Here is a 21670-nt window from a genome sequence, read left to right on the forward strand (position 1 = left end):
AATATAAAAGAATGATTGATTTTAAGAAAACTGCTGCAAAACTGCTGCAAAATTGATATATTAAACCTTTTAACATTGCTCTTGCTAGTTTTACAGTACAAAAATAACATAAAATCACACAATTGAAACATAAATAATATATTGTGCATGCATTCAATAATTTGCTTTAAACTAAACAAATAAACATAACTGTAATTGTTGAAACTTAATGTGAAAGCCTCTAGGTGGCGCTGTTTATATACGTGTAGCTGGTGCATGGTGAGCCTGGCTGGTGTTGTGCCTGACAGGCTCAGCTGAGGGCGACAAGCCTCCACAGCTGACTTTAGTGCGTGAGTTGACGTCTTCCACTGACGTAAGACACAACCCGGAACTGGGTGACGTCCCAGAATAACAAAGATGGCAGGAATAGGAAGCAGCAACTATTGGGAAGGTAAGTGAGTAAAAATGGACTCTATTTACAGTAAACAGTGTTTGCCACAGCGTCTAGTACAGTATTCATAATGTCACAGTTAATTTTCCGGTGTCGTTGTCGGCGCATATAACACCCACAGTTTAAACACATACGTGTCGCTACAGCGACTAGCTAGCTAACATGTATGTTAACGTTGTTCCCTAAGCTGTTAAATCTGTGACACCTCTCTAAACGGGTTGTCAAGTAGACACACTTAGAGTCCATTGTGTCAGCTCTTACACTCATTAGATGGTAATTTGTATAAACCATTTTCCTCATTTTCTCCTCGGTTGATGTAATGTTTAGCAAGTTAGCTTGTTCAGCCGACGGTACAAGTTAAGAAACGTTGCTGTAACCTTAATATCTTGCCATTGGGTTTGGCAACAAACTTAAAAGTTTTTTTTTCTTTCTGTGTGATTGTGTTACAGATCTGCGGAAGCAGGCCAGACAGTTGGAGAATGAACTTGACCTGAAGTTGGTCTCCTTCAGTAAACTGTGCACCAGCTACAGCAGCTCCAGGGATGGACGTCGAGACACGTAAGATCAACTTTTCTGTAGAGTCAACCACCGCCTAAAGCGAAAGTCTGTATAGATCATGCAGGTGATGGGATATGTAGAAGTAGTAAGGCAGAGGTAGCCTGACTGGATTTTACCAACCAGTCTAAGTACACTCAGCAAGTCAAACTGCCTCTGACTACTACTAGGTAAACAAAGGCACCTGGTTGGGAATGATAGGTTGTGTTCCCTTGATGTGGTGATTAAAGTAATCTTTTTTATCTGACCAATTGTGGAATAATTGATTAGTCAGACAACAGGAAATTCTCTTACTTTTTGATAATAGATTAATCATTCCATCATTTCTGATTTAATCTTCTCAAATGTAGGTATTTCCTGCTTTTCTTTGTCAAATATGACAGTCAACTGAATGTCTTTTTGTTTGTTTTTTATGAGGTAACCTTTGTTCTGGAAATCAATGATTCCTTGAAGCCAAATGATTTTCAAGAAAATATTTGCCAGAAGAACTGATAATGAAAAAGTGTTTGCAGCAGCCCTAAGCAATATAAGTCCTTCTTGTTTGTGTTAGAGAAGAATGCCTAACTAACATTTAACCAAAGTCAAAAACTCTTTTGTTTGGTCACAATCGCACAACAAAAACTATTCCAGCATTTATGTAACAATCTCAAGAATCATGAAAGTACAAACTTGCTCTAAGTTGTAGTGGACAGAGGGCTTGGGTATGTGGGTGGAAGCTTGTCAGCACAGGAAAGTGTTGGCTACAGGAAGGAAGTTTATATGAACAATACATATAATCCATACTCCAAGGCTTTTGTTCACTAGCTGTAATATCCTAGGAAGGAGGGAAGTGAGGGGGAACTTCCTTATGGAGATCTTATTATTGTAACCCTATCAGTACTGAAGCCACTACTTGTGAGCTTTGAGGACACCTTTAAGTTTTGATTCTTGAAATGATTTGACCAGAAGTAGGCATCTGAAAGATTGTTTGTTGCCAAATGGTGCTGGTTTGAACCAGAACCAGAACCAGTGTGCATTTCTACTGATGCATCCTTACATAGAACATTCACTTCACCATCACATGTAACACATGTAATTTAAACAAAAAATGTCAGTAAGATGTGTGTGTGGAGGGAGTAGTGTAAGTTTCCCAGAGGAATGTCTTTGGTTGTTTTGTGGATAGTTTTAATGAAGAATTTTAAATTTTTCATGAACATTACTAAAATATATAATATATATTTGTGACAAATTTCAAGTCCAAGATTATTTTGTAATATATGATTTTGTTTTGGACGTCACTACTGTTAAAAATGTTTTCACTGTTAGAAGTGCACAAGATTAATTTTGTCAGTGTGTCATTAAATCTGTAAACAACTCAGATCAGTGCCAGTATATTTTTGTAATATTTAGACACAAGAAACCTGTAAAAGATTTCCTTTTCTAACATTACAAAAATGAGTACAAACAAAAAACTTTAAGTTGTCTGATTGCACTCCATTCTTTATTTCTCCTCCTCAAGGTCAGACACCACCCCACTGCTCAACAACTCTACCCAGGACAGGATGTTTGACACCATGTCGGTGGAGATTGAACAGCTGCTGGCCAAAGTAAGTAAATTCTCATGGGCCAGTGGGCCGTGAAAGGCCAGCGAAAAGACTGTAATAAGAACAGCATTGGATTTATGCCAAGTCTCTTGTCTTTCATCGTGTAAAGAGCAGACTGCAAGCTCCACTTCTCCACATGGTTTGCATTGGACCCCAGAAGGCTTAAATGTATTTGATTGAGCTCAACACGCATAAACTTTGTCATTCTTCAAAGGGCAGTTCAGAGAGACTCCAACTATTTTCATAATTGATTCATTATAATTAAAAGTTAGCTTTTAAGAGATAAAGTCAAAATTCTCTGATTTCAACTTCTTAAATGTGAATATTTTCTGGTTTCCTTCCTCCTCTATGACAGTAAACTGAATAACTGTGGACAAAACAAGACATTTAAGGATGTCATCTTGGGCTTTGGGAAACACTGATCGATATTTTTCTGAATTTTCTGAATTTTTTTTAGACCAAACAACTAATCACAGGAAATATGTCAAAAACGACAGCTATCTCATATCTCAAAATTGTGCAATTCTGATCACAAAATGGCAGTATGAGTTCCTCCCTGTAATGTGTTGCATCATTTAGATATTCAGCATGAAAGACATGTAGTATAATGTGTTTATTCTTGAATTGACACATGTTGTGTTTTTACATATGCAGCATATTTTAATGGGATTCTGTCCGGATCTTTAACTCATGTGCTGATCTTCTGGTTTCCCTGATGTCTTTCCTGTCGATATTTCCATGCATTAATTTTCCATTTCTGTCAGCTGACTGCAGTGAATGACAAGATGGCGGAGTACACCAACACCCCGGGCACAGCTTCTCTCAATGCTGCACTCATGCACACGCTCCAGAGACACAGAGACATCCTACAGGTTTGCCCGCTTATTCTTCTCAATTCTCGTCATTTTCTAAACTCTTTATATACTTTACATTTTTTGTTCTCTTTAAAACACCAGTTTGGATAAAGTATTCCGTAAATTAACTTCACTAAATTAAATGCAGATCATAACTTCTCCATTTTACCCTGTTGGTGTTTCATTTGGTTCTACGCAGGATTACACACATGAATTCCACAAAACCAAAGGCAACTTCCTGGCCATCCGTGAAAGGGAAGACCTGCTTGGGTCTGTCAGGAAAGACATTGAGTGAGTACACAATCACAGAACCTGGTTTACAGTTACGGCAATATGGTCATTGTCATTCTATTAATAACTTATTAAATCTATTGACTGGTGAAGATACAGTAAATTGGCGGTCAGAGCCAGCACACAGTGTCTTACTGTCTCGCTCACTTGAGACTGTACATGGTGCTGCATACAAAACAAATGATATTGTCATATGATGCATTACTTCGTGGCTTTGGAGGAATTAAACCTTCCGAACATTATTCACACTACCTCTGTGTTGTAGACCTTATTCCTTGGAGGGATAGTTGAACCTTGACTTCTACCTGGCACGCTCTTGAAAAATGTCGGCCATTAAAACCTCAGAAGATTCATGGGGTATTTGGCCTTGTATTGAGAAAGTGTGTCCTCTCCTCAGATTGGCTCGGTCGTGAGTGAGTGTATTGAAATGAGATGGAGGCTCCCACAGACCATGACTCGTGCTGTTTTTTTTTTTTCTTTTTGTAATGGCTTATTGATCTTTAAGACACAGCAGACAGTGAGCACTGCAAGATTCCTATTGATCCCCCTCCATCCAGCTAGTATGCAAATAGTCCCAGGATGAATCACACAGTCACACATGTTCCATAGGCCTTACGCTCACTTTATATCATAATCTTTCTCATTAAGCTCTCAAGTAAAACCTGCGCTGCAGGACGTTTACATGTAAATGAGCATCTGTTGCATTTGAGCGCATGCCAAACGAGTTCACAAAATGCTGACTGAGCATTTCACCGCTAGGTAAATCTCTCTGTGTATTGCAGTATAATAGAGTTTTTAAATCTGGAGACCGTGGCAACTTTCCCACGCTGGTGTACCAGTAAATACTGATGTGTTTTATGTCAGCTGACAGGGACTGTTAAGCCAGAGCTGAAACCATAAGAATCCCAATTTGACCAGAAATCTCAGTTCTCAGCACTGTGAAAAGGCAGTAAAACGCCTTGCCAGGTTTAGTTACGGACTAATCTAGTAGAAACAATGTTAGTTTTGAACTGTCTCACGTCCCGTTGGTAAGAGGAAACACATACAGTATCAGCGAGGGACACCAGCGCTCTCTATCGAGTGAATGTCCGTCTGTTCACTCGTGTTTTACCCTGGTTTCTGTCACTCTCCCTCTTCGCCTTCTTAAGCAGTATAGTTTCCACAGTTATTCCAGTTGTTCCACAGATACCTGGGGATAGCAACCTGGCAAAACTGTCTTCCTGTTTTGGCTGTGCAATAGCAGACGCGCTTCCTTTTGAGCCATGATTCGACCTTCGTTTTCTGGGAAAAATCCAGCCTGGTGGCAGACAGAATAGCATAGTGAAAGCGATGCTTATAGGGAACCAATCTATAGGCAGATGGTGTCATTTTTCTACAGCCATCACACGGTGCAATCAATATTTACTCCAGAATGATAAGATAAGCAAAAAAGTTGTCTATTATCAGTTTAAGGCAAGAAGCTGATTATTAGCAAACTTACTCCGCTCATGACACAGACCCTGAAAAGCTGTTTAGTTCCGGTCTACAACAGTGTAATCGTTCGTGTCACTTCTGTATTAAATCAATCTGTTAAACTGTGTTGCTAAATCCAAGAACAACTGCTCCTAGAGACTTGATGAGAGCACATGTACATACAGAGGCATGTACAGATAGTCCTGTGAACACCACTTCTCCCCTCAACAGCTTTCTGTCTTTATGTGTAAATGAACAAAGTTGTGTTAACCTATTTTAAAATGTATATTTATTATATATTTCAATATTGATGCAACACCGAGCCATTACCTAATGATAATTTGTAGTCGCAGCTGCACACAAGCAATCAAATCTTAACTGTGTATCTGCTCATTTAGTAACATCCCACGAGTTTGGCAACACATGCAACAGTTCGCTCAATCTTCTCATTAAATCACATTGCTAAGGAGTGACACTGACCCTACTAATAGGCTCAGTGCTAATGAATTCAATGCATAGAAATGAGCCAGTGTTGTTGACCCTGTGCGGCCTAACGATGACTAATGTGCCCAGGGGCTGCTAATGAGGGAACCGTCTGAGCTCACAGGTAGAGGAATTACAACTGCTGCTGTTATGGCGCAGTGTGATGAGACATTGTCATACTTTACAAGAGAGCGCCTAACCTCCTTCGTTGACCTTTGCTGGTGGAGCATGGGAGAGTGATAAGATAGGACTTATGAATGTATCAACGCAGCCATATCCTGCACAGCTGGAAGGCTAGCTTATTGTTTTTTTAAGACTCGATCTGTTGAACTGCCTCGACTGTGATGGACTGCGACCATACTTGTTACCACAAACACCCTTCTCTTCTGATCTGAGGAGCACACAGAGAAAGTCAGTGATCGCAGTTTTATCCAAGTTTACTTAGTAGGGTCAGGAAAAAAATGCATTGTAGAAAAACGTAAACTACAAATATTTTCTAGACGACTTAAAGTACAGTCTGAAACTTTAGAATTTGCCTCAAAACAACAACAGCTCCATAATAAAAGATATAAATGTTTTATATAGTTTTATATGGAGAGAAATGTCTCAAAATGATCCCTAAACGATAATTAAGATTTCCAAATGTGTACGACTATTTACACGTAATTCTGGGTGAAAGTGTGTTCCGATCTCACACAAACACCAAGCAACATGAACAAATATATAAACCATGTACATTTATAGGCTACTCTACAGAGCACAGTGGCAAATACACCTGCCACTAATACTTGACAAAATATGCGTTCGGTGATGGGCCAAGTTTCCCACTTGAATTTACACATGAATTCACAGAAAGCCCAGATGTCCCAGTTTTCCACCAGCACTTAAATGCAGCATGCATTTGGAGCTCTTGAGACAAGAAAAATGTCTAAAAACTCCACATGCAAATGTAACATGATTTGTGTGTACCAGGCAATTCGTGCACACACCAAATAATAAATACAAAAGAATGTTAGAAATATTATTAGACAATCGTACACACGGTAAGCTTTTGAAAGCAAAAATGATCACACCTCTGACGTTAAAGTAAAACATCTGTGGGTAAAATATTAATTTATTCAAGTGATGATGTGTGACAAAACTGTTGTACACATTTTTAAATAGTATTTTTCATTTGTGGATCATTTTGAGACTAATTTCTCTTTAAATGTAATGTATTGCAGATTAAGCAAAATGTCAGGTTCAGTTTGCTGTAAAATTTGTCAGCTTTCCTGCCATTGATCCAGTGATGGATGTTCCTGCAGCAGCTGAGCCTTTTGTCCCTTTTGTCAGGTAGAGGGCAGTAGAGATCTTGGGCATGGAGTAATCCTCACCAGGACGCTGCTCACTGTACATTTTTATGTGTATTCGTGTTGTTTATATTGCACGCACACACACAAAAAAATCCATACTGATTAAAAGAAATATCACACTCATTTTAAATGAGCAGTATGACATTTTATCAAACAGTGTATCAATATCTTTCAGTGTGCTCGCAGACACTGTCAGCAAAACATCTTCTCATGCGCACACACACACTAACGGCAGCACCATTCATAACAGCAGAACGGAGCAGAGCTGAGCGCAGACCGAACGCTCCCGCTGCTCATGCTTTGATTCTAAATGTCAGCAACAAAAGTGACAGCTCGCCTGTGATTTACATTGGTGCCCTTTTAAAAAGCCTTGCTGGAGTGATGAAGCTGGCTGTCAGTACAGGCAGTTCTAGCCCCACGAAGGCATCAGCACTGCTGGTGGTGGGGCGCTCAGCTTGAGCTCGAGGCAGCCACCGTGGCATAGTGTTGTCAAAAATATCGACATATCAATACATTCAGAATTTTTGAAACAGTGTCAATACTCATTTTCTGCAGTATTGATACACAAGTACTAGTACTGTGCTTTCCCCTTCTCCTGCGCTGCTGCATTGCCCACATAGCCCTGCTTCCTACAGAAGTAAATACAGGCACACGACACAAGCCTTGTTGTGTTTATCCCAAATAAAAATCAAAAATGTAATGCCCTCAGTGCCGTGTCAGTTTCTCCCTGTGGTATTGAATTATAAATATTATTAATATCATAAGTATATTAATATACTCAATAAAGTATTTCCATTAAACAGCTTCAGATGGCGCACTGGAGATGAGCAGGCACATTTGTTCGTAGACTGCTCCCAGATAGCTGGGTGGGGTAGAGTGTTTATGGTATAGAGGCGTGCATACTCTTATGTTATCCCTCCCCTGCCCTTTATCTCGCTCTCGCCCAACAGGAGGGTGGGGCTGTGTTAAATGACCAGAAACCCAGGAGAGCAGCAGCAGGAGTCGGCTGCTCAGGGATGCTGATAGCTCGAGCTGCATCTAGCAAAAGAGAATGGATGTGATGTGTTCGCTGTGTGAATGGTGTAACAGCCCAACCATTCACTTTGACTGCTTTGCTACCAGATAGAGCACACTGTTACTGCTCCTTTTATAAACCTGAGATTGTATGGTACTGTCGATATGTGGATGAACAATCGTAAGCCATAGTGAACAAAATTAATAGTTTTTTTACCGTTCTCACCTTCCACACACCCAATCTGAACCATTTTTACATGAGGAGGTCAAGCTGTGATTTTATGTCCATTGCTGCCTCATAGCAGGGGAGAACCAGGCTGGTTCACCCTGCTTGGGAACAAGATGACCATATCTTTCCTTCCAAGTTGCGGGTGACCATTGAGAAGGCAGCATTTTTTAAAGGCTTGCTATTGCAGTGGCTGTGGCTGTGGCTCAGGGGTAGAGCCAGCGTCTTGTTATCGGAAGGTCGCTGGTTCGATTCCCCTGGTCTGCTTGTCAAAGTGTCCTTGGGCAAGATACTGAACCCCAAACTGCTCCTGATGTGCTGGTCGGCACCTTGCATGGCAGCCACTGCCATCAGTGTATGAATGTATGTATGATTTACTGTAAGTTGCTTTGGACAAAAGCGTCTGCTAAATGCCCTAAATGCTTTTTAAGCTGCTGTGTAATGTGAGGTGGTTCGTTCCACTCCCACCATCCTTTTCTCTCTCTCAACCATCCAATAGCAGTCTGTTCTCCGATCCGCTCCACGACAACCATACTGTTGTTGCGTTAAGTTGCTGCTAATGCAAACTGAATATTTCCTGCTACTGCTTTCCATTGGTGAACCACAAAAAGGCTTTTACTGTAAGGCACACAGTGGGAATGCAGTGGTATTAGCACCGACTGCTATTTAATAAAAGTTGGTCTACATAGCAGTTTAGCGAGTGCTTTTTGTCAGTCGATCAGATTAAATATCGCATGGAATAATAAAAGAAGTAGTAGCCTTGGTGATATTGTTGGTTAAAGAGCTGTAGGCCACGTGTGTTTGCAGTTTTTGTGAATCAGCAAAGCTCCCGCACACCATTAAAGTGAGCTAGACCTTTTGGTCCTGAATGTTATGTGGGATGGAAATTCACATCTTGACCATAGGTGGGCGTCTTCAAAGAGCTTTTGTAGACTAACGGCCCTGGCACACCAGGCCAACGGTCGGCTGTTGGGCATTTTCTGCCATCTTGAGCATCAGTGACTCAAGATGGCACTGGACAGCCCTTGTCGGAGGCTTTTTGGCCAATTCAGCATGTAGAATCAGTGGCAGCTCATCAGTGACAGAAATCACTGTGAGTGGCTGTTCAGGAAAGCGGATCAGTGCACAGAAAGAGAAACAAAAAGAAAAAGGAAAGCTCCTTGAGCCTGTTGCTGTAGTATCCATGATTTCATCAATTTAGCGAGGTTTCTCCTTAATTTTTTCACAATTAGAAGTGGCTATATTAGTGAGAGTGGTGTCAAAAAAAGTATTTTAATTATAACAACAGATTGTATATCACTCAGGTGCATAACGTACAAGCTTGTTGGCTGCCGACTGCAGTCTTTCCAATGTGTTCAATTGCAGCTTTTTGGGCGAGACACAGGAGTCTAGTTCTTTGATGTCAGTTTGGTGTGTCGGGGGCTTTAGACAGACATTTCTCACACTGAATAAAACTGGCCCACCATGTATACCCTGTGGTCTCTGTCTGTGGATGACGAAAAGAAAAGGCGATGGAAAACTTTTGACAGCTCTCTCTCTGACCAACTGTTAGAAACAGCGAGAATCATCAGTGCTAGTCTCACTGCAAAAACTACAGCGAGTGGTCAGGCTCAAGGCTGTCAGCTGTCAGTTAACTGTCAGCTTGGTCTACCAGGATCCCTGAAATAACACTTCATATATGGTTGTGAGATATTTTCTTATAGACTAAGATGACATAACGTTGTCATCGCTGAATGCCGAGAATTGATGCACTGTCACTGTTTTTGAATGTTGCTTCACATTATTCAAATATTGTTGCATAACTCCCTTGAATTTTGAACTTATATTCCGGTTCCCTTTTCAGGACATACAAGAGTGGCTCTGGGGTCAACAACAGAAGAACGGAGCTGTTTCTAAAGGAGCATGAGCACCTGAGAAAGTAAGTTCCCCTCACCTGTCTTTGCTACATTTGAAGATTTTGTGAAGTGATAAAGAATCCAACTTTGTAATTCACTCAGACCAAGTCTATTAGTTAGTTTCGGTATATCAATCCCAGCAGATCAAAGTAGAATATAGGTGCTATTTTTCCAGAGCTATGCAGCCTTTCTTGGCAAAGCAGTGCCCTCAGCTTTCCATTGATCAAAGCTGATCTTGATGGTGCAGCAGAGCCATTTGGAACAGCACTTGTCACTGAAGCCTGTTTGTTGAGCTCTAGCATCCTTTGGCACTTTATCTCTTTATGCTTTTACTCTCCAGCAGATGGGCAGCCTCTTTTTCATGACGTTGCATTCGTTAATCCAGAGTTTGTCATATATATCAAGATAAAGAAAAATGAAGACCGGATTTGAGTGCTTTCCTGGCTGGTTGAGACCAAAATGTTTTGTGCTTTATTTAATGCCTCAAAAATATCAGCAGTGGCAGTGTTGTAGGGTGAGAGCGCCCCATGATAACGAGTAAGCAAATTCTTAATACAACTTTTCTACTCCATTGCATAACTGCAACTTAAAGCTGTAAGTAAAGTTTGGCAGACTTTTCATACTGACACAGTAGGTCAAAACCAGATCTGCCAGCAACCTCATTAGTGTCCTACTATCATTTGGCTGACTCTCAAGCACTGCAGAACAGCATGAGGTGGTAAAGTTTGTGAAATCTGTAAGCGAGTACCTGTGTGTGTGAGAGGTGTGAGAGGCGTCCTGTGTGCAAAGTAAAATTGGATGTCAGCAGGTCGCACACACACTCAACCAAAGCAGGAATAAACCACAAAAGAGCTTTTAACGTCACTCAGGTTCAGTGATCCCATCTGCTAATTTGGACATACAAAGCAGTCTGATTTATTGTTTCCTCGGCTGAATGTTTGCTTCCTGTTTCAACCCCTCAAAGGAATAACGGCTCAATTATTCCCCATTAAGCCCTCTTAATTCATTTCGCAACATGCTTAACCTGCTCTGACATGGCCTGCCTAATGTTTACGGAGTGACAGGGGGTTCATTCAGAAACACAAACACAACACGACAATAAAATAACCCAGCAATCCCACTGCAGTTTTTAACTCTGATGTGATTTTGCCAAAGTTCTAGTGCTGTATATGCAGCTGCGGCCACTTGCAGCACAAGTGCAGTCATGCCCTTGTGCTAATCCAGCACAACTTATCAGGGTATTGGTAATGACATTATCTTATTAAACCACAACCCATATTAGAGGGCTTCCCCAGAACACTGGGAAAGGGGAGAGTGGAGATGAGGATCGAGTTACGCTTGATTGATCCTATTAGAGCCATGAAACAGGAAAGCGGGCCTTAAGAGAAAAGGGCTAAAATGTGTTAGTGGCCAGAGCGATGATCTGAAGTCTCACTGAGGGCAGAGCGTGGATACTCTAGATTTGAGATACACTGCTCTTCCTGCTCTCTTTTCAACAGACAGTTTTATGAGTATCTTGTCACTTGTGAGCTTATGTGATCAGTTCAGGTATAGAAAGAGTTTGAGATGCTTTTTTAATTTAATATTCACACCATGTTATGGAGAGCTATCTGTGGAGTTATCCTTTTGCAGCTCAGCTTGTGATTAAACTCTGTTTTTGCCCATGGCTTTTTACCTTAGACTAGGGAGCCTACATGAGGATTAAAATGTTCTGTCTCTGCATTTCTTTTAGGGTAGATAATATAATGTATGACCGGCACAGTGTACGGTATAGGGTTTGTGTGTGTGTTTGTCTCTATAATATATTGGCAAGTGATGGGTCCAGCATTGCCAAACTGATCAGCTAAGACTAATCGCTCTCCAATGAAGGAAAAAGCAAAGTCCCTTCCAGTTAATCTACAAATGACTGCTATGGGTTGAGTGCTTGCCAGCCTGCATTTATTCTTAACAAAACCTAATGAGACGGACATGCCGGGATTCATTTTTTAGATAGTCGCCTCTCTAGTTTTGCTGGTAGTGATAAACCCTGTGTATCGCCTGCCTACACATTACGTGATGAGATAATACTAGGTGGAGAGCAGCAGCCTAGTAGGATGGGAGGTAGCTGGGAGCTAGTTCAAAACACAGATCACTGATTTTGCCATGCATGCTGTTTAGTTATTCGAGCTACCATAAGTATTGTTGATGGTGCTGTAGTTGTCTGTGAGTTCAGTTCATCCCTTTCTATCTCCATCGTTGCGTATCTGTTTTTCCATCTCTCTCTGCCATAAAGGTCAGCATTCATGAATAAACTAGAGGGAGGGAAGGGCAGGTCCATTAAAAGTTCATGTTGGAATAGCTCTAATGGTAGTGGTCACTCTGAATAGGACTTCCTGTCAAACAGAGACACAGCATCGGTGTTGGTGAGAAGCGAGGCAACTTTACACCTCTCATTCACGAACATCTGCTTGAGTTTGATGCCGTGTGCTTACTGTCTGTGTTTATTTGCCACCAACTGGAAATGCTTTGTTCAACACTTACCAGGAAGATCAGTTCCTGCTTCTTCCTCTTGGCTCTGAGTCTTACACTTGGACTTTGTCTGAGCATACAAACGCCTGCTGTTAAACCACAGGTGTTGAAACCCCTTTTTAGTGATGCTCTTGGACCCTGTTATACTTACTTGAAAGTCTAGTTTCCTGTGACTTTTTTATGTAGTTATGCAGCTTTAAGCTCTAAAAGCCTTAAGGTGTGTACAAATTGGACACACCTCTGGAAACAATACTTCTTAGCCTAGTCAAGCTACTCCTCACAGTGGAAAAGGGCCCTACCCATCTAGCATGTTCAGAATATCCCTTAATTGCAATCATGAAGAATGGCATCATCCAGAATATTTTCAAAGAACAAAAGAGCATTTATTGAAAACCATTATTTTCCAGAGACTGCTACAAGGACCAAATTGTACCTTTTTTGATGTGTTTTTCCCAACAAATCAGAACTTTTTCATTTCAGTAGCTTTGATAAAACCAGAACAGTTTATTGCCCTTCCAGATGATTGAAAAGCTCAAATGGCCAGTAACAGAAGAAAAATAATTCGGACTTTTACTTCCACAACCCTGATGGCCAATATAACCCTACCCACTTCTCCAATCTGCCTCCCTTTCTGCAAGGTCTTATTTGTAACAAAATGTCTTACATTGTAACTTTGAAGTGTATTGTTAAATGTGGTGCATAGTGGAGCGATGCTAGGGATGAAAACGACGAAGTGTACGTGTGTTTGGTGCAGTTTTTTCCAAGCATTTCAAACGAATTACTTCCCTGCCACAGTCCCCACATGCCACGGCCTCTTTACTCTCTCTTTATTATTTCTCCGTCTCTCCTTGTCCCCAAGTTTGAGACCCCTGCTTTTAGTTTGCTCTGGCCTGTTGCCCACTTTGAGAAGTTCCATCTGAGCTGCCAGTTCCCTGATATGCTAATGTAATCAGCAGAGGATACCTCTGAGGATTCTGGGTAAAGTGCTGCCCTGCTCTCTTAGGCTCACTAGAGGGATCCACACAGTTCGGTTCAGATTCAGTTCAGAGGTTCGGTCGGAGGTTTACGCAACAATATGAAAGTGTCTGAGGCATTTTTCATCTGTGTGCTTTGCTCCTAGCTGGTTATCAAGATGAGTGCTCGAAAATGGACCTAAGCACCTAAGCGAGGCAGCTTTTGTCGAGTGCATCAACTATTTTCACTGACTCGCTCATATATATCAGTCCATTATGATCTATCACAAGTGCATTTTAGCAAGACATTATCCGAATTAAGATTGTGTACCATTTATAGCCACCTTGTTGTGAAAGAAGAGTCCAGTGGGTTTGAAGTGTTTTGCTGCTTACTGCTATGTGCTCATCGTACTTTTGGTGCTTGGCGTTTTATTTGGGGGCTTCTCATTTAAAAAATGTTCATGTCGGAGCAACAAAATGCTCCACATTACCACAGGCTTTTCTCTGCTGGCCGGGCCCCATCAGCTGATCTGTAAAAAACAAAAGAAAATGGAGGAGTAATTGGTAGCTCCTACAGATTCCCAGCATTTACCAAAGTCCTAGTTCATGTTTCTAGCCTTCTTTCTCTTAATTTGTTTTATAGATATTAATTGGCATCAAAGGTTGATGAATGGCAGTGTTACTATAAATATAATTTCTGTGAATCTCACAATATGTTCAGCTCTGAGCTTTGATTTGTGACCCTTTTTCCTCTTTGCTGATGCAGTTTGCTTTCTGCGACTATTGCCAAGATTTGCTAAGACTGTTTTCTTGGCAAAGTAATTAATGGTTCAGTTTACCTGGCGGATTCTTATAGTCGCCTGACAGAGCATTACTCTAAAGGTTTTTTCAGAATACCACTTGAGATAATTGATGACTCAACAGAAAAGAAATTAGTTACGATTTTGATTATCTATTAATCTTAATCTGGAGTCATTTCCCAGCGCCATGATGCCAATTTACCACTGCTTGTAGCGTAGCAGTTCTGATGCAAACAAAAAATGGCCACTTTCATTTGAGCTGTAAGTAGTCGGCCCGTTTCGATGTGCGAATGGCAAGAGAGAGCACTGAAGCTTGTGGGCAGGATGGGTTGATTCATCACACTGGGAAAGGCAATTAGCTCGGAGCTAATGAGCGATTTTTATGTCTGCAGCAAAACACCACTGACCGGGGGAAATGGAAGGATCCCCCTCAAACCACATATACATGAATGTGATGGCACAATCAACCTCACAGCCACAGCAGCAGCTTGTTGATGGAGGGAACAAAGCATAAATCTTTTGCGCTGTCTCATTCCTGCATATATAAACTCCATGAATCACGGCTCACCTCAGCTCACAGCCACTCTCTCTTTTGCTGTTCAGCTCAGGATTTATCAGATGGACGCTGTGGGCCGACAGTTAAGGTTCAGTTTTCTGTGTCAGTCGTTTGTCTGTCCACCATCTTTTTCCTTCCATCATTTAAGACCAGTGTCATGTAGCTGTCTGGCCTTCCTCTCACCAAATTCTACCTAAGTTGATAATCAAATAAGCATCATGAGTTGTAAGATTTTCAAAATGTCAGTTGTTTAAAAACTAAAAATAAAGAGCATTGCTTGCCAGTAAGCCTGCAGAGTCCTACTCCCGCTGTGCTCACCCATGCTTGCAGTATTTGGCATTTGTACAGAACTTGGCGGCCAGCCTTCATTCTGAATATTGAGCCAGTTAGCTTCCCGTTTCACCAAATAAATTGATTCCAGTAAATGATTCTGTTTCAGTGTGACCAAACAACATAAAAGATAATACACCAAACCACAGCCAATAGCAGTTTGGTGCTCGTGTGCAGAGCTATGATCCAAGAACAGAGGGTGGTCCAGCTCCAACTGTGACTGTGCATTGACCCTTTCAGTGTCCAGTCCGTCTACTCTCCTGTGGTGTTATAGGTAGTGCTCCTTTCTACTGGCATTTCTACCTCTCCTGTAACCTCTCCAGAGACCATGTTAAATGTAGACAAATGAAATGAGGTCGAGAACAGGTTAGATCACGATTACAGGCATTAAAGTCATCCATGTTGACTGGCTGACGTCAGTCCTGTTAAGCTTACCAGTAAAGAGAAGGACTGTAACATTACAGGTCATTAGCTGGACCTGTTTCAAAGTGATTACATCAATATATAACCCAGAAAATGGACTGTCCTCTGAGAGATCAGCTGGTCAATACTTGACCACATAAGTGACTGGGACAAGGTCCCACAATCAAATTTATTTCTATGGTATTACATTTTTTTTGTAGTGCTGATGCTCTCATATTTGACCTGCCTGAAGCAAAGCTTGATCTGCTTTTTAGATTTTTACTTTTTGAACTTTTCAGTGCTCCTTCTGTAATAATTTACTTGCTTTTCTTCTTCTTCAAATTCATCGTTCTTGATAAACTGGATCTTTGAGACTCCTCTGAGGGCTGCCCAGCATCTGTTAGATGATTAAAAAACTGTTAGCTCAGCACACACACTTGGCAACAATGCATGTGCACATGCAGAGCCTCATGGTATGTTTTCTCCTCACTTAAAAAGAAAAAACTGCAGTGCAGAGAGAGGTCAGCCCATTGAATATAAGCACATTTACACTCATGTGTACATGTTTCTCTAAAGATTAGATGAGCAAGTTAAGGTATAAAAATAAGATTTAGCTAAAGGTTTAGTGTGGGTAAAGTTTGACTTATTAAAGTTCCTTCTCTTCCTTTGACTTTGTTTGGATACATAACGCTAATAGCCAAACAGAAACCACATATTGAGCATGACTATAATGATGTGGAGTTGAATGGATGTTGAGCTATGAAACCCAATCCCTGCAGTTTGGATTGTTTGGTTTCCTTTAGTTCTCTGGAACATTATCCAAATTGATTCCAATTAGGGGATAAGCTGCTGAGAGCATTGTTGTTTATGAGCAACCCGAGACACAAAACTGGTGTTACAACATCAGATGGTTGTGTGCCTTCCAATATTCTCCGTAGGACAAAAGCCAGCAATTGACACTCCCTTTTTAATGCAGTTATGCAGAAGATTAAGCTCCAGGATCTCTGAGGTGGAATCCTCTGGGTCTACTTAATCCAGACTCCTCACTGTTGTGGGAATCATTCAGGAGGAGAGGATACACTGAACAAATTACGTAACAGTCACGAAATATACGTTTGAGCATTTTTTTTTTTTTAACAAAGGACATGAAACACTGATGATAGCAGGAACACTGAAATGATGATAGGCTGTTTTCTGTTAGACTGGTTGGTCAGTCACTATGTGGGAGTTGATAAGATTAATATGGAGAGAAGAAAAGGAAATCTAGTCTCATGAAATCTAATTCGGTTCTTTGGTCCGGCTCAGTTTCACCAAGTGACATGATTAGAATCAATCTGAACAGATTTCTTTATTACCATTCAATGTTTTTGCTACACTGCCCCATGTCAATAACTAACCTCTCTTTCTCTTTTTCATCCCACTCCCATCTCCCGCTCCTTGTTTATAGTTCGGACCGACTGATGAATGACACAATAAGGTAAGACCTGCTTTGTATCTTGCATATAATGGAAAGACATATATTTGCATACATGACAGCCCCCCCCCCCCTTTGTCGTATCTACCTGCTGAACCTGCCTCAACAGCAGCTAGCCTGATAACAAGAGTTGCCAAACAGAGCTGCAACAAATTCAAAATCTTTTATTGTTGGAGGATGAAACGCCTAAGAATAGTTGATGAAATCTAAAATTCATCCAGAATCTAAAAGAGGAAGGAAACCAATTAATACATATTTTCTTAAATACGGAGTACATATTTATAGGTGAATTTTTATGAATGAACTTTTCAATGCCTTTGCTCATTGAATGTACCCATGATTCAACTGGCAGAGTTCGTGCACATCAAAGCCTTAAAAGTGCTGGTCACATAATAATGTCTGCAACCTGGGATGCCCAAAATAAATCCGCCCACTTCACTGATTTATAGGTATCCTCCACCTCTCACTACTCCCTTTCTCTCCCTTCAGCCCTGAGCAAATGACAAATATGATGCTAGCGTTTATCCTCCCTCCCTCCAGTCTGTCTCTCTCTCATCTCTCTCCACTGGTCCTGTCCCACTCTTTGTCTTTTCCATTTCCAGTCCTTGCATCTCGTAAACTGTGCTTACCTGGGGACTGGCTTGCACAGCGGCCTGATTGGTGGAATTTGTCTTTGAAAGTCTTGCCGCAACTGTGCACCCCGAGATATTGTTCAAGCTTTGGAGCTGTGAGGGCTGTTATTTTTCACGGATTTTGTCTCTGAAAAGATTGACGATGCTTTGTGACATCCCAACCAAGCTTGGCTTTATACCCATCCAGATCTATGATCTGTGATTTGGGGTTATATAAATAAACTGACTTCAACTTGACAGGTTACTCGACTTCTTGTGACGACTCCTCCAGGTCACTTTTAAACAGCGATCACGGACTGATCACATACATTTTGGCTGTGTGTGTGAAGGGGAATCTTTATCCTCCAGCTCTGATTCTCATGAGCTAGTTAACATTGAGATAAAGGCGCGTCGAGGTTGCTGGAGTCAGCAAAGTGTTTCTTCCTGACTGAGGAGAACATGATCCCCAAAACACTGCTACAGGCCAAGACTGCGGACTGATGCCATGACCTCACCCACACACCCCACCCTCCACATACGCTTATAGTTGCACAGTGCAAATTCTGTCTTTACCTGCATTCAGGTGCACACAAACACAATCCCTCTAGGCTTGCTCCTCATCAGCAAAAAGAGTAAACAACCATGGGGGATTTCATTTATCTTGTTTTGACCAGCCTCCTTTGGGGCTCCGTCGCTCTGGGGTGGGTGGAGTTTGTCCCCTGTGGCTGGTTCTTACTGCTGCTGCATCTGCTGTTCAAAAGCTCCATGCAGTGAAGAAAAAAACTACTGTACCATTTAAGCAAATTAACACCAAGCTTAAGTCATTATTTTTACTTTGTTGAGTGGATTTCCTTCCCTCAGATGCTGCTACTGTGAAGGGCTCAGAAGGGGGCTCAGTAACTGCTATTGATTATCGTGTGTAACAGAAGGCAAACAGAGCCTGAAACTTTCCCTGCCAACTGCCCGGCTGCACTTTCTTGCACTAAAAGTTGCTGAGGCCCAAGTTTGAGAGCAAGAGAGGTACAATATCATAGCAACTCTATACCTTCCTTCTACAAGCTGAGGAGACTCGCGCACAATAATGTATGACACCTATAAAGCTCAAGGAGATTCATGATAGGATGACTTACATCACCCTAGAATAGTTCAACAATGGAATAAAATTAGCTGCCAGCTATTTAGATAATCGATTAATCATTTTTCAGGCAAAAATGTCAAACATTTGCTGGTTCCAGCTTCTTAAATTTGAGGAACTGCTGCTTTTCTGTCAGTAAGAGAGTCTTTGGATTTTGGACTGTTAGACAAAAAAAAGCAATTGTAAGATGTCACTTTAAACTCTGGGATATTGTGATGAAATGATGTGAGTGAACTGATTAATTGATAAAAAAAATAATCGTTAGTTTCGGCCCCAGTTTAAAGTCTACTACAGTCCCATATTGTTAAATTTGACTGGCAGTTGTGGACTTGCTCCAGTGAGATGCAACTATTAACAGTGATTAAGTTGATTTTAAATCAAATATCAGCAGGTACTTATCTCCCCATCTTCTATTTTTGCCTCAAAATTCGTAATGTACTTTTGGCTGACAAAATATGTTTTCACAGATATGTTTTCCTGCAGCGTCCGTCAAGAAACTGACTGTCTTAATTTTAGGTTCACCTCTTATCCTTTTTAAACTGGACGCTCGTTTCTCCAAAAACATCCCCCAGTAGAATTGAATTTCTAATCATCTGTGCAGCCCCTTGCACTCAGAAGCACTTTACAGTACTAATGACTGCGACCACTTGCGGTATATATATGTTGTCACCTCTCAACTCATTTCTCTCTTTGTTTCTACAGTATTGCCATGGCGACCAAGGAGAACATGACCTCCCAGAGGGGCCTGCTGAAATCCATACAAAGCAGGGTCAACACGCTGGCCAGTATCCTTTATGGGAGCTGAAGGGTTCCTGCTGGTCCTTCAGAAATCAATGCTCACATATTGCTTTTCTATGATTCTTGTTAAGATTCATGGGGATGTACCATATATAACTCTGTCAAACACCAAAATGAGCCTTAATATAGAGACGGTGTTAATAATATAACTAACAGTTAATAATATAACAGCTAATATAACATATTGACTGTGCAGCAAAAAGTCTCAGTAAAGTTTGAATGGAATGCAACACATTTGTAAGTTTTGAGCAGCCCCTTAATGCACCGTATAGAGGATGCTTTCAGGGGAATCATGGATGTTTGTATTGCAGCTTTGATGGTTTCAGAGTTGTTACTCCTCTTATGCCTGTTATCCAATGGGGGATGTTTTTAGGTCGTTAGAACTGGATTTCCATCCTAAAAAGGCAACTATAAAGAGCTGTTTTTCTTAATTTATTTCTAATCAGGTTTGAAATTCAGGAATTTAAATATTTGTGATCCTCCTTAACTTTTGACTTTCCTAGACCGTTTCCCGACCATCAACAATCTCATCCAACGGATCAACCTGCGAAAGAGACGGGACTCTCTCATCCTCGGCACAGTGATTGGCGTCTGCACCATTCTCCTCCTGCTCTACGCTTTTCACTGAACGCATCGGCCTGGTGAAATCTGTAAAGGAGCGGGACTGATCTGCTCTTTTGTAGCAAGGGGAACCCCAGGAGACTGAGCTCAGTGATTGGAGGACCCTGGAGGCTCCCGAGCAGAAGGACATTCAGTTGGTCTAGTTCTTGGACGGGGAACAATTTCAGCCAACTTGAACTACTGAACTTGTATTTAGTGGCGGGACAGATGGAGGGCTGGTAGTGGGGCAGTCTTTTGCCAGCGACGGAGAGGGAGACCGGAAGTACAAGTAAAAGAAGATTTTAAACAATTATATTGATAACTCACTCGGAGAGAGACTGAAGAAAGTGTGAAGAGACTGAGAATGTGTGATGCATCATTTTTTTTCACAGTTGGAAGAATTTTTAGTGGAATGGTCCTTTTTAATTAACGGCGTGGGACGGATTGTTCATTGTGGGCTGTAAAATGTGAATTAATAAATTATTCATATCAGTATGTGCAAAAAGGTGTGTGACACTACTAGCTAATTAACATTTCAAACTGTTTTATATTTCGAAATATATGACTTGAACTCTGTTCAAAAGTGTATCGAGCTTTCTCACTTCCATCAGTGAGGTGACAGGAAGTGAGAGAGAGAGAGAGAGAGAGAGAGACGGGGAATGACATGAAACAAAAGCCCCTGACTGGATTCAAACCACGGACATGGTGGGTTATGGTCATTGCCTCAACCTCCTCAGCACCATGCTTTCACTGAATTTGCATTTCGAAATGAGTCATACGGAAGCCCTAAAGGGCCATGCATTCATACATTTTATTTCCTCCGTTTTCCCGTGATAACGAGTTAATTTCATTTGTTTTCTCGAGATCTCGAGTTATTATCTCGAAATAACAACTGCCGTTGTCCCGAGATAACGGGATAATTTTCTCGAGATCTCGAGATAACAAAACTTTGTTTTCCCGAGATAACGATATAAATAATTTGAGATTTCGAGAAAACAAAACGAAAATCATTGCAGGAAACATCATTCAGTGTAGCCATGTCAGAGGAGCAGGAGCATATCGATCACCGCGTCACATATCTTTTCAATCAAGGCCTGACACAGGCTGAAATAGCATTATGCCTTGCTATTACAGATAATATACACATCAGTGTGCGTAATCTAAAAAGACAGCAAGGCTTCAGCTATATCGGCGGCGCAATCTAAGTGAGCCTGATGTCGCCGTTAACTACATAGCTGACCAGCTACGAGGTCCCGGGCGTCTCCATAATCTCAGGCCTATCATATCACAGTCATTATCTCGAGATCTCGGATTAATTATATCGTTATCTCGGGAAAACAAAGTTTCGTTATCTCGAGATCTCGAGAA

The 21670-nt window shown here is 41.2% G+C and overlaps 1 protein-coding gene across 1 annotated transcript; it reads left to right on the forward strand.

Moving 5' to 3' along the window:
- Positions 1-364: 364 nt before the first annotated feature.
- On the forward strand, positions 365-20807 carry gosr1 (golgi SNAP receptor complex member 1). Its single transcript, XM_073493565.1, has 9 exons — positions 365-430; positions 880-988; positions 2484-2571; positions 3333-3440; positions 3622-3713; positions 10084-10158; positions 17132-17161; positions 19607-19689; positions 20206-20807. The coding sequence occupies exons 1-9, from the start codon at positions 397-399 to the stop codon at positions 20328-20330; spliced, it is 744 nt and encodes a 247-aa protein (XP_073349666.1). The 5' UTR covers positions 365-396; the 3' UTR covers positions 20331-20807.
- The last annotated feature ends 863 nt before the right edge of the window (positions 20808-21670 follow it).

Source organism: Pagrus major, chromosome 2 (assembly GCF_040436345.1).
Source record: "Pagrus major chromosome 2, Pma_NU_1.0".
Lineage (NCBI taxonomy): Eukaryota > Metazoa > Chordata > Actinopteri > Spariformes > Sparidae > Pagrus > Pagrus major.

Coding starts and splice junctions, on each gene's coding strand:
- gosr1 (XM_073493565.1), top strand. CDS start 397: ATGGCAGGAATAGGAAGCAGCAACTATTGGGAAG. Junction 3,441..3,621: donor GACACAGAGACATCCTACAG/GTTTGCCCGCTT, acceptor GGTTCTACGCAG/GATTACACACATGAATTCCA. Junction 19,690..20,205: donor CAGGGTCAACACGCTGGCCA/GTATCCTTTATG, acceptor TGACTTTCCTAG/ACCGTTTCCCGACCATCAAC.